This window comes from Gossypium raimondii, chromosome 4 (assembly GCF_025698545.1).
Source record: "Gossypium raimondii isolate GPD5lz chromosome 4, ASM2569854v1, whole genome shotgun sequence".
NCBI classification, from domain to species: domain Eukaryota; kingdom Viridiplantae; phylum Streptophyta; class Magnoliopsida; order Malvales; family Malvaceae; genus Gossypium; species Gossypium raimondii.
The window spans coordinates 49,837,124-49,850,328 of NC_068568.1; the positions used below are offsets into that span (position 1 = coordinate 49,837,124).

The window sequence follows — 13,205 nt, forward strand, 5'->3', positions numbered from 1 at the left end:
ACAATTTGAATAACTCGAATAATTTGAATAACAGATTAGTGTAAATACCTCTTTACTCCTTTTCAATTTCGAGAATGAGCAAATTGATCTCTCTCTCAGCAAAAATTATAAAAAATTTTCAAAATATTTATAAAATTGCAAATTTATATTTTTTAAAAATTTATAAAAAAATTAAAAGAATATATTCTAAAAATATATATAAAGAAAGTTAAAATTTTAAAATATTCTAAATAATAATTTTGGGAGCTAAATAAATTAATTAATAATTGAGTTTATCACAATAAGTATATATTTTTTCTTATTTTGGTTTGAAAAATTTTATATATACATATTTTTAAATTTATCTACTCTAATATAAAATTAGTTACAAAATATTAATTTCATAAGTTTAATTTAACTCTATTTAAATTTTATTTTATTCTATTAAAAATAGTTAAATTAAATTAAAATAATAAAATAAAATTCATCAACTCAAATTTTATTCAATTTGACTTGAATGGCTGACCCTAACAGGGAATACCAAAAATCCAACAGAAAATATAGATTAGGAGTTGAGATTTCTAGATGACTTTTGATGACAAGTGTCAATGGCATGGCCTTATACTAACATTTCAAATCCATCCATTCATCCCCCTCTATTCCCCTTCTCTCCCTCCTATGCCACTGGCTCTCTCTGCCTTTTTCTCTTTGCCAACGTTTCTCTTGAATTATACTGAACCAAAGAAAGTCTCTGCTGTAAATGGCGGTGGCAGAGTTATCGACTTCCTGTACCAAAACTCACTCTTCACAGCTCTCGCTCTCATCTTCATCTTCTTCTCGTTTCTCTCATCATTTTCGTCGTTCCTTTCGACCCCTACCCACAACCAGGAATCCTACCATCTCATGCTCTGTTGCATCAGAGTAAGCTTTATTTCAACTCTTTTTATGCCTTTTCTTGCTTTATAAATTTGATGGGTTTTGCTTGTTTTTGCTTCTCAGTCAAGTTCAAACGCCAATACCTGTACAAGCTCAGGATCTCAAGGGGAAGAGTGAATGCTATGGTGTCTTCTGCCTCACTTATGATCTCCAAGCTGTATGTTTTTGTCTTTTATTTTATTATTATTATAATAATATGTTTTATATCCAAACTTGGTGCTATCACCACTGAAAATTATGTCAGTTCAATAGTATTAAGTAGTTTTGGTGTTTGCTTTTTGCTGCTTTATTAAGAAAAAAAGTGTATATTAGAAGGAAAAAAGGAAAAAAAAGTGGAAAAATAAAATCAAGATATTGCATAATTTTTCCTTGCATGTAGAATTTTAATCATATGTTTATTAATTATAATTTTGCTTTATACCAATATTTGAGGCAAACAAATGAAAGTAAGTTGGGAAAAGGTAAAACTTGAACAAAGACTTAGTAAACAGTTTCATATATATATATCATCTTCACTGCTTCTATACTTATCAACCTCAATAATTTTGGAACTAGGTTCTAATAACCGGTTGTAATGAAAAAGATTAGTGGTTGAGTCAATCATATCAGTAAGGTTACTTGCTCTTTAGTTTTGCAGTCCAATGTTCAGTCACCTTATTTTTTCTACTATTCACAATTTGTCATCTTTCATGGTTGCACATTTTTTTAACTATTTAAATCATAGTGGTATCAGTCTATCATTGTTTTAATTGTTGACAGGAAGAGGAGACAAAATCATGGAAGAAACTAATTAATATAGCTGTTTCTGGTGCTGCTGGGATGATATCTAACCATCTTCTTTTCAAAGTAAGTAACTTTGATACAAGTTTAAATCCCATCTATGTTCAGTGAATCTCTTAATTGTATATTTGTGTCTTTTCTCTGACTTTATCATCATACATGGTTGCTTAACCCGTTAATAAGCTAAATGCCCTTCTATCTGACTATACTAAATAAAAGGTTCTTACGAATGAAAGACTGTATGCATCAGTGAAGTTGAGTAGCATATGAGGTAATATGAACTTACCATATGCAGGCTTGGTTCAATCTGGCTGTATGGGTGGATTGTATTTTCCTTTAATAGGAAGTGCAGATAATGGAATCTTAACAGCGAATGACATTATAGTTACCGTTTTTAGTGCGTTATTCAATTGTAATTATAGTGATAATTTTCTGTTCCGTCAATTTCCACCTTTCTCATTGCTTTCCACTGTGTCAGAAAGATGCTTTGATAATAATTATTGATTTTGATGCCCAATAGGCTGATAGCATGTTGCTTAAAATGCGTCTTTTATAGTGAAACTATCTTTTCTTTACAGGAGTTAAACTACAGTACTGCATTCATGTTTCAGTGACATTTTTTTCGGTTGTAACTTAGTTGCTGAGTTGTTTTGCTTTTTCCAGATTGCATCTGGTGAAGTCTTTGGACCAAATCAGCCTGTCGCTCTGAAACTATTGGGATCGGAAAGGTCAATACAGGCTCTCGAAGGTATGGTTCTTCAGTTATTCTTATGACAAATATTGAGCTAATTAGATGTAATTTCCAGAAAAAGAAAATTGTTTCCTTTTTCTTGAGAAAGAGAAGCATGTGTATCTAGGACAATAAACTCCATACGCATCCAAGATATTGTTGGAACATAGATTGTTGAAAACTGAAGACTTGAAGTAACTTCCTAATTTGGAGAAAAGTGTCAAAACTCTTTGTAAGGAAGATATATATGCTATTTTTTGGATTATGCTGCAACTCTCTTCAAATTAATGTCCAAATGCATGTAGGAGTGGCCATGGAACTTGAAGATTCCTTGTTTCCTTTATTAAGAGAGGTTAGTATTGGAATAAATCCATATGAAGTGTTCCAAGATGCTGAATGGGCTCTTCTGATTGGGGCAAAGCCACGAGGGCCTGGAATGGAACGAGCTGATTTGTTGGACATCAATGGGCAGATATTTGCTGAGCAGGTGTTTTCATTTTTTAGTCCCTTATATGTATTTCTGTGTGTTTGACTTATGACATGTTAAAATCAAGCTGCTATCATGACCTTGGTTCTAACATTGTAGGGAAAAGCTCTCAATGCTTCTGCGTCTCCTAATGTCAAGGTGATAGTAGTGGGCAATCCCTGCAATACCAAGTAAGGTTCCTTGCCATCGTAGCTCTATGCTACTTAGATTTTGGTGCAAGTGTCGGATACTAGTATGTGTGCAGCACATGTTTATTTTTTTGAGTTTTTCCATGTATTTGGAGGATCCTTGAAAGGTCATATTCCACGCCCATGTCCAATTATGTATTGGACACGAGTACTTCAAGCAAAATGAAGAGTTGGATCAACATAGTTGTAGTTGCTGCTGTCATTATTAAAATTATACACATCATCTTTTTGTTGTTAATTGCTATGTTGATCCGACTTTTTATTTTTCTTGAAGAAACTAAGTCTGACACTCATGTCTGTCGCATATCTGGACATATTTATGGTGACATGATCCTCCCGGGGCTTTTCATATACATGGAAATCTTGAAAATTTTGAACATACAAGTGTTCAGCACTCATACAGTTGAGTCTAAGTAATATAAATTTATCATGCTTGTTTCCTAACTAGTTTAGGCTCCTTTAATACAACTAATTCATTTTTTTCTTTCTGATGCAGTGCCTTAATTTGTATGAAAAATGCTCCAAATATACCTGCAAAGAATTTCCATGCATTGACTAGGTTGGATGAAAATAGAGCGAAATGCCAGGTATATGCTTGCTCGATTAATACCTTTTTCTGTAGTAGTTAGTAATTTTCACCTGCAAATATAATAATAAAATGTACAGTTTTACTAAAAGCAGTTGCTTCTGCAGCTTGCCCTAAAAGCAGGTGTCTTCTACGATCAAGTGTCAAACATGACCATCTGGGGAAATCACTCAACAACTCAGGTAGTAAACGTTGTTTTGGAAAATGCATGAACTAGGTTTTGAAGATTTTGACATAAGATAGTCCGCATTTGATCTTGACTAGGTTCCAGACTTCCTAAATGCTAGAATCAAGGGCTTACCTGTCAAAGAGGTCATCAAGGATCACAAATGGTTAGAAGAGGAGTTTACTGAAAAGGTCCAAAAGGTAAAATATGGGGAAAAATTATTACTAAATTCCCGAAATAGCATGTTGAACAAGTATTTAATGAACTATTTGCCCCTTAATTTGATTGGTTATCATGTGAAAATTTGATTTGCAGAGAGGCGGTGTTTTAATTAAGAAATGGGGAAGATCTTCAGCCGCATCTACTGCTGTGTCTATCGTTGATGCCATCAGGTCTCTAATAACTCCGACACCCAAGGGTGATTGGTTTTCTTCTGGAGTAAGTTTATATGCATAAAATGCGTTTATCACATGTATATTTTTGCCTTTATGAAACCATCTTTACCTTTACAGAGAAGTAATTTATTGTCCAACTTCCCATGAAGAGATAATCTTTTGAAACTAGTTGTATATTCGAGATCCATTTCCTTTAACCCTTACCATATTGAGTCTAATACCCAACGTGAAGGAGAAAATACTGCAAAACACATCGAAATGCACATTTACATATAATTCCTAACACATGTACACACATGCAGTGAGAAAATTTTGATCTGAGCCATTAGTTTCTTTCGAGGTGTTTGATTGAGCTTCTCTATATGATTTTCCTTATCAAAAAGCATACCATGGCTAGCATAAAAATACCATAGCAGTTAGCTAACTTTGAACATTATTTCACCTTGAGTTTTAGATGTTCCATTTGCATTTGCGATCTCACTTTTTACAATCCAAATGTAGGTTTATACCAATGGCAATCCATATGGTATAGTGGAGGATATCGTCTTCAGCATGCCATGCCGATCAAAAGTATGAAATCAAAGAATTGTTTTTTTAATCTTTCCTGAAATCCTTTTTGTTCACTGTTATCCGATTTAAGGCAGTCTTTTAAATGTCATCTTGTAGGGAGATGGTGATTATGAACTTGTCAAGGACGTGATCTTCGATGACTATCTGCTCAAGCGAATTAAAAAGGTATATATGCCTGTGTCCTTTTGGGACAAAGGAGACTGTAGCTCGGAGATAAGGGAAGGGTTCCAGGGTCTGCCCAAGCTAAGCTTTGGGCTCAATATGTCTTTTGTTTTGATTACAAATTTTGTGGACCTAAAAGTGCAAACCAAAAACTCTTGTTTGACATTATGAAATAAGGACACTACTTGTCTACACCCTCGGCTGATTTTCTGACATTCTTACACCAACTGATTTGCAGTCGGAAGCGGAATTGCTAGCGGAGAAGAGATGTGTGGCTCACCTTACAGGGGAGGTAAATTTCTGATAACATCAGTCGACATAGTTCATTTTGATTGATGAAATGGTTAGCATATCAATGATTTAAAATCGGGTGGTTGGTGTTTACAGGGTATTGGTTTCTGTGATCTACCTGAGGATACAATGCTTCCTGGAGAAATGTAAAATGAGGTTCAGCTTTTTCTTCCAATTATTTGTCCCTCAAAATCAGCCTTTGGGCAAAAAAAAAGAATAAAAATGAAAATGACCATATATGTATACTAAATTGTTTGAGTGTATGAGTAGGGATTGCAGGTGGTAAATTAAGATAATAACAAATAACATCCAATGTTTTCCCATTTGGTTGAGATTTTGGACTGAAAATTAAGTAAATGAAAGTACTATTCCGTATGATGTACCTTTGATCTTCTATTTGCTTGATTGCCCAGTATCTTGGTTCCTTTTGTCTTTCATCATCTTTGTTCTATATCCTCCCGGCTCTTTATTAACCCATATATATATATATATATATACATAGGGGTTGTTTGTTAAATCATCTAAAATAGAGGAAAAAATTAACATCTATTAATTTTGTTAATGTAGCATATATGTTTATAACCTCTCTCCAACTCTTAAATAGGAGAATAATATGCTTCAGCGTACTAAAACTCACGTCCTTCTATATTAACAATAATATCAATACCAACTAAGCTAAGACTCAATCGCTAAAATTTTAAAATATATTAATTATTATAAAAATTATCAATAATACTCGAGAAAATAATTCTCTAAACAAGTAAAGAAATTAAAATAAAAATATTTTATATGATATGTTAGTCTAAGAAAGTATTCCACAATAATTACTCTAGTACTTCATATTTATTAGGTTATTTCTCGTCTAACATTAAACACGAACTCTTTGTCAATATTTCAATTATATTCAATTTAATAAGATCAACTAATTATAATGATTATTCGAATATATAATGTAAGTGTAATGGTCGTTGTCACCCACTAGTAGTACCCTATTGAGAACCCCCAAACGCAGCACTACTCGGGACAAAGGAAAATCCTTAATTGCGTGGAGAATTGTTTCTCATGTTGCACCACACCTCTTACAATTCGGACCATTGTACAAAAGGGTCATTGCAATTCTAGCAGTAGTAGGCAATATCTCATAGTCCAAACACATCTTTCAAATAGTGCACCAAAGAAAATTGTGTGATCCATAGGCAACATACCTCAGTAAAACCCAAGAGTAAACATTCTTGGTTGACTGAATCCATGTTGATGCATACCCTCAAATCTCGGGCAACTCACTAGGTAATAACGTGGTTCACAACACTGTTTTTGTGTTTACCTCATCAAACTGTTACATGTGTTCACATGTTATTGGTTAGTATGATCTTATCTTATCTTATAGATATGGATAATGATTATGTTACATGTGTTCACGTGTTATGGGTTGGTGTAATCTTATCTTATCTTATAGATATGGATAATGATAGAGTTGTAGATTTAAATAAGACTTGAGCAGTATAAATAGGTGGAGTATGTTTGCTCTACTTGGCTCACAAGATGTTTGGAAGATCATTCAAAATGGTTATGAAGCTCCCAAAATTAGACATCATTGTCACAACATGAGAAGGAAGAAAAATCAACAAGTTCTCACCCTTATCCATCAATGTTTGGATGAATCTATGTTTGTAAAAGCAACTAATGCTACCACGACAAAAGAAGCTCGAGAGATTTTACAAAGTTCTCTCCAAAGTGTCAACAAAGTGAAGAAGGGTTCAACTCTAAATATTACGAGGAATTTTGAAATTCTTTTTTACTATGAAATTTTTTTACTTGGAATTTAGTTACAACATAAAATATTGCTCAAGTCTTATCTAGAAATCTTATCTACATCTACAACTCTATCCTTATTTGGTGTGTATGTAGCTTATCTTATATATATATATATATATGGATAAGGATAGAGTCGTAGATCTAGATAAGATTTCTAGATAAGACTGGAGCACTATTTAAATAGAGTATGTTGTAGCTAAATTCCAAGCAAAAAAGAAGAAAAGTAAGAAATCCATTGTAAAAATGAGTTTCAAAATTCCTCTCTCTAAAATTTTTCTTTCTTCATTCACAAAAATCTGTCTTTAAAATTTTTTCCTCCTCTTCCTCCTTCCAACATAAACACTACTCGCACTAGCATCATGAGACAAAACCCCTCTATTAGACAATGGTAGTTGTAAAGCCTTATCTCTAACCCATTAGTCACCCCAAATGCTCACGCTTTCCATCCCCATTTTACTAAACGAAAGGAAAACTTTTACTTATGTCAAAGACATTGATTTGAATGGTTGGGAGCCTAACCCATTTTTAATCGTACTTTGATACTTATTCTTATATTGTAAGCACGGATTTTATGAAAGGTTAAAAGCTTACGAATAGGTTTGATCATGGGTTGGGTCGATTAAAAAAAGTAGGTCAGTTTTTTAGGTTTACGCTCAACCCAGCCTGAAAAATAGGTCTAAATTTTTACTTGAGTTTGACTCATATTAAAAAAAAATGTTAAACCTGAGCTCGACCCAACCCACCCATGTTAAATTTTTTTATATATAAACAAATTTTAAAAAATTAATACATCAAATACACTACAAACATTAAAATAAATATTTCCCGTCAAATCGAAAATACATTAAAAAGTCTTTATACTTAAATAATACTAAAATAGTTACAACTTAGTAAGCAAATGCCTCTAAAATAGTAACTAAATTAACAATAAAATAATAGTTATACAATATCCAAACAATGACAATAAAATAAAAGTAATATAATAATGAAATGGTAGCAAAACAACACTGAAACAGTTGATTCAGGCTGGGCCGAGCTCAGGCCAAAAAATCCTACTAAAAGCTCGATCGATTTATAAAATGGGCATTATTTTTTTGTCTAAGCCTATTTTTTAGACCTATATTTTTGCCCAAATACTCTCAATTTTCGAACAAGTCTGGACGAGTAGCCTAATTCATGATCAAGATTACTTATTCATATATTGTAAGCATGGACTTCATGAAAGATAATAATCTTACAAACCTCGACACCCATACCTGTCAAAGTAATATTAAAAAAAAAAAGGAAAACATTAATATTTTGATGAATATTAAATGGGGTGTTTGGTAAACAGAGTTTTAGGTCTTTTTAGTTGATTTGGGCACAAATGAAAGGTTAGGCTGTCAAATCCTCTAATCGTAGTGTTTGATGAATAGAGATTTGCAAGAGCTTGTTAGACTAAAACCTCCAAAACAAAAAATACTGGGATGAACAATTTTTTTTAACAGCTAATTGGGAATAACATACGTGGAATAACATATCTAACCTGGTTTGCTAAAAAATTACTTCTTTTGCCACATGCTCTCAAACTTAATAGGGGTGCCAAAATATCAGTAACCTCCATTCTCCCATTTTCACTTTCACCTCCTAAGTCCAAAGTAAGTCTCAAAAAAAAAAAAAAACTCCATCGTGAATTTACAAAAATTAACGTTAATGCAAGAAATTTTCAATCGAGCCCATTCATCCTTGAATATTTATGTAGTCTTAATTTATTTTCAATTTACTTGTGTAAAATGATTTCTTATGCAACTTTATATTAATTGAAATATACTACTTGAAAAATTTATTCAGAGTGTGATATAATTATAACTAATTTACATACTAAGAACATGACACAATTACCTCTAAGAATATAATTTACAATTATACAATTATCTTGATACATTATTAATATTTATAAATTTCCACAACGTTAATATTTGCAAATAAAAACTTAAAAATTTGTTTATTTAAAATTTCTTGGTAATAATGTTTTATTTCAATAATTTCACCAAATAAAGATTAAAGTATTATAAACAATAATTTCACCTATACTACCATAATAACAAAATGGTAGCAAAATAACACATAAACAGCTGATTCCGGCTGCGCTTAGACAAAAAAAATCCTACCAAATTCATTTAGAAAACAAGTTTTATTTTTTGTCCAAACTTATTTTTTTAGCTTATATTTTTATTCAAACATTTCTAATTTTCGGGTGGGCCTGGATGAATAACCTCACCCATGATCAGGTTTGCTTAATCATATATTGTAAGCACGGATTTTATAAAAAGACACAAATATCCTCAAATATAAACTTTATTCTATAAAATGCATAATAAAGGGTTTTTTACAAAAATAATATAAAAAAATAAAAAATTACCAAAATGTTATAACTTTTTTTTATTTATCAAAAAATATATAATTTTTTTATTTACCAAAATATATAAAAAAACAAAAAAACAAAAAAAACAGAAAAAAAACTGGACTGATTTGACTACTCTCTAGTGGAGGGAACACTGTTGGCAGCACCAAACAAGGGAACCCTGTTGGCGGCACCAAACAAGGGTTCCCTGTTGCACTACTCACCACCGCTTTTAGTATTTTTTATTTTGGTAAATAAAAAATATATATAATATTTTGGTATTTTTTTATTTTTTATATTATTTTTTTATAAAACCCAATAAAAAATAAAAAATTACCAAAATATTATAACTTTTTTATTTACCAAAAATATATAAATTTTTTATTTACCAAAATATATAAAAAAGTAAAAAAAATAGAAAAAACACACTAAATTTATAAATTAATTTTACACTAAATACACTAAATAATACGAGTAAATGGCAGGGATAATGGTTTTTTACACTAAATTAAGTTTAAAAACACACTAAATTAATAAATTTAAAACATTATGTAAAATTATAAAATTAGAAATTAAGATATTTTTTAAAGTAATAAAATGCGGAGTATTCTTCAAAACACTCACACGGCCCTTTAAAACTCGGTACGAGTCCTGATAGTGTTAAATTACAGAAAAAATTTTACGATAACATTATTTCTTTGTACGTCTATCCTTTTTAAATAAATAGAACCCGTGATTAATAAATAATAACTCATACCGCGTTATTAACCGCATCAGATATGTGGCTTTTGCTGCTAATCAATGAAGCTATTGCGATGCCTGCAAGTTGAAAAAAAAGTTGGTAAAAAACTCTTACTTCGGCAATTTGTTCGTATTTTTTTCTCCGCATTTTATTACTTTAAAAAATATCTTCATTTCTAATTTTATAATTTTACATAATGTTTTAAATTTATTAATTTAGTGTGTTTTTAAAATTAATTTAGTGTAAAAACCATTATCCCCCATTTACTCGTATTATTTAGTGTATTTAGTGTAAAATTAATTTATAAATTTAGTGTGTTTTTTTCTGTTTTTTTACTTTTTTGATATATTTTGGTAAATAAAAAATTATATATATTTTGGTAAATAAAAAGTTATAATATTTTGGTAATTTTTTAATTTTTTATATTATTTTTTTATAAAACCCATAATAAAACATTACAAAAATAATAAAATATTAAAAAATACCAAAATATTATATATATTTTTTATTTACCAAAATAAAAAAAATACTAAAAACGGGTGGTGCCGCCAACAGGGAACCCTTGTTTGGTGCCGCCAACAGGGTTCCCTTGTTTGGTGCCGCCAACAGGGTTCCCTCATTCCAGGTCTATTTTTTTTGTTTTTTTTGATATATTTTGGTAAATAAAAAAAATTATATATATTTTGGTAAATAAAAAAAAGTTATAACATTTTGGTAATTTTTTATTTTTTATATTATTTTTGTAAAAAACCCCATAATAAATCAATAAATAAGTTAAAAAGTGGATGTAATTAGACGTCCCTTAGTATCCAAGGAAAAAGAATTTCTTGGAAGCCTGCCTGCCTGCCTGCCTGCCTGCCTGAGTTTTCTCTTTTAATTCATTCAATTCGAATAAAATTCAAGCACCTTTGTAAATTGTACATGATTTCTCTTTTCTTCTTCCTCTGCTTGTAAATATTTGATAAAATTGCAACTTTGTTTGCCTTATTCTTTGGGTAATCATGGAGGAAACCAATTGGGAAAGCCTGTTGTTTGAGTTTGACTTTCCCAATCTTGGAAATATCTTACAAAATGAATCAGAATCGGTAAGTCCACCAATCTCCACCCACTCTCCCGATGAAAAACCGATTTGGACATCCTCCATTGGTGAGATCGAGAAGCTTTTAATGGAGGACGATCGTTTTGATGACAAGGTTGAGACTCAACCTATCCCCAATGAGTTTTTGGCGGATTTATTGGTTGATTCATCTCCTAGTGGCTGCGGCGATGAGGTCATCGATGATACTGCTTTTGACAAACAAAACCAGACCCTTTTCAACGTTGATAATGATGATCCCATTGATAAGAAACAGAGAAGGTATAAATGGGCAATTCCCAGTTTCTCTTTTTCTTTTTCCCCTTTTCTATTCTGAATATCTTGATATGGTTTCTGGCATTTCCTAAGATACTATTGCGGTTTTAGGGCAACTGATTGATCTGATAATTTTATAGGAAATTGAGAAATAGAGATGCAGCTGTGAGATCAAGGGAGAGGAAGAAGATGTATGTTAAGGATCTGGAGATGAAGAGTAGGTATTTAGAAGGGGAATGTAGGAGACTGAACTGTTTGCTTCAATGGTCCATTGCGGAGAATCAAGCTCTTCGTTTTACTTTGAACCAGCGTTGTGCATTTGATGCTTCCTCGGCCAAGCAGGAGTCTGCTGTGCTCTTGTTGGGTACGATACGATTCCATAAACTCTTAATTCATTGCATTGTCTTATATTTTATACTACAATCAGAAGAAATTAGTGTTTTGTTACTATCTTTCTGATTGCGATCGACTTTTAGGTCTTCTAGTTTGAACTCATAATCAGGTTTCGAAATGTTTCATCCGTGCCTGCATCAGCTGAAGCTTGATTAGGGTTTTTCTTTAGTATAGATTTGTTTCAGTACACATAATGTCTGTATTACAAATCAACAAGGTGAAATTAACGAAAAACAGTATTCTCTTTTGCCGAATAAGTGCTGGTTTACGGCTTCTCCATGTATCTTTTTCGACTTTTAGTTCTAGTTCGAATCATAATGGTGTTTGGAAATGTTGATCCTTGCTTGTGTCAGCCGCTGCTTGATAAGGGTTCATCTTGTTTCTTTGTCTAAGTGTAGATGTGGTTCAATATAATTGTGTTTGTTACAAACCAATGAGCGAAATGAAAAGGAGTACTAGCATAGTGAATGAGAAATGTACACAATTTGTTTTGTTGTTAGCTTTAAGAATCTTTACCCTTTCCACAACAAAGTTAATGGATAAGTGGAGATTTCAGCAGGATGGCTTTAGTTATCTTTCCCGGCTTAATTTGCTTGCTGGCCTCGAAGAAGCTCAATGCTTTTTTTATCTTTTTGGTTATTGTAATGGTTGGTTATAATGATGGTTTTATCTTTTGTTGCTATGCAGAATCCCTGCTGTTGGGTTCCCTGCTTTGGTTCCTGGGCATCATGTGCCTGTTCACCCTGCCAAGGTTGCCCAAGTCTCTTCTGGAAAACGAGGAAAAAAGAGGTCCCGAAAGAGTGGCTCATAGTAACTTGGTGGGACAGTCTTTTGCGGAGACTAGGAGATGCAAGGCATCAAAGACAAAGATGAAAGAATTTATGTTTCTGGAATTCCAATTCCATTTTAGGTTAGGGGATGATGAACGGGTTTCATTATCATACAAAATGACTAGTGGTGGTGGTTCATATTTTGTTTCTTGACCCCGTAGGCCGTAGTCTCCTCAGCAGATAAGCACTCATAATTTCTTTGTTTTTGCGTTAAACACTTGTATTATGTTGGTTTGTTTGCAAATTTTAAATTATTAATTGTTGCAGTTTCCTACTTGTTCATTGTCTCTAATGGAATGTTAGGCTGGACCCTGAAGTCTCAACCTGCTTATGATTAAGAAGCTAGAATGTATGCTGTCTTTAACATATTTGGGGCATTATATTCATTCTTATGTTTGAACACTGTTTTGTGAACATCTCA

General features: G+C 32.0%; 2 protein-coding genes across 2 annotated transcripts; both read left to right on the top strand.

Moving 5' to 3' along the window:
• Window positions 1–596: 596 nt before the first annotated feature.
• On the top strand, window positions 597–7,637 carry LOC105780485 (malate dehydrogenase [NADP], chloroplastic). The gene is made up of 14 exons (XM_012604853.2): window positions 597–900; window positions 979–1,072; window positions 1,675–1,761; window positions 2,359–2,443; window positions 2,731–2,912; window positions 3,012–3,082; window positions 3,597–3,687; window positions 3,794–3,868; window positions 3,951–4,052; window positions 4,168–4,290; window positions 4,749–4,817; window positions 4,914–4,982; window positions 5,218–5,271; window positions 5,367–7,637. Exons 1-14 carry the CDS (start codon window positions 740–742, stop codon window positions 5,418–5,420), a joined length of 1,317 nt encoding a protein of 438 aa, XP_012460307.1. The 5' UTR covers window positions 597–739; the 3' UTR covers window positions 5,421–7,637.
• Window positions 7,638–11,004: 3,367 nt separating this feature from the next.
• Window positions 11,005–13,150, top strand: LOC105779893 (bZIP transcription factor 60). The gene is made up of 3 exons (XM_012603871.2): window positions 11,005–11,567; window positions 11,702–11,925; window positions 12,642–13,150. The coding sequence occupies exons 1-3, from the start codon at window positions 11,212–11,214 to the stop codon at window positions 12,935–12,937; spliced, it is 876 nt and encodes a 291-aa protein (XP_012459325.1). The 5' UTR covers window positions 11,005–11,211; the 3' UTR covers window positions 12,938–13,150.
• Window positions 13,151–13,205: the final 55 nt, after the last annotated feature.

Coding starts and splice junctions, on each gene's coding strand:
- LOC105780485 (XM_012604853.2), top strand. CDS start 740: ATGGCGGTGGCAGAGTTATCGACTTCCTGTACCAAAACTCACTCTTCA. Junction 1,073..1,674: donor TCACTTATGATCTCCAAGCT/GTATGTTTTTGT, acceptor AATTGTTGACAG/GAAGAGGAGACAAAATCATG. Junction 5,272..5,366: donor TGGCTCACCTTACAGGGGAG/GTAAATTTCTGA, acceptor TGGTGTTTACAG/GGTATTGGTTTCTGTGATCT.
- LOC105779893 (XM_012603871.2), top strand. CDS start 11,212: ATGGAGGAAACCAATTGGGAAAGCCTGTTGTTTGAGTTTGACTTTCCC. Junction 11,568..11,701: donor ATTGATAAGAAACAGAGAAG/GTATAAATGGGC, acceptor ATAATTTTATAG/GAAATTGAGAAATAGAGATG. Junction 11,926..12,641: donor GTCTGCTGTGCTCTTGTTGG/GTACGATACGAT, acceptor GTTGCTATGCAG/AATCCCTGCTGTTGGGTTCC.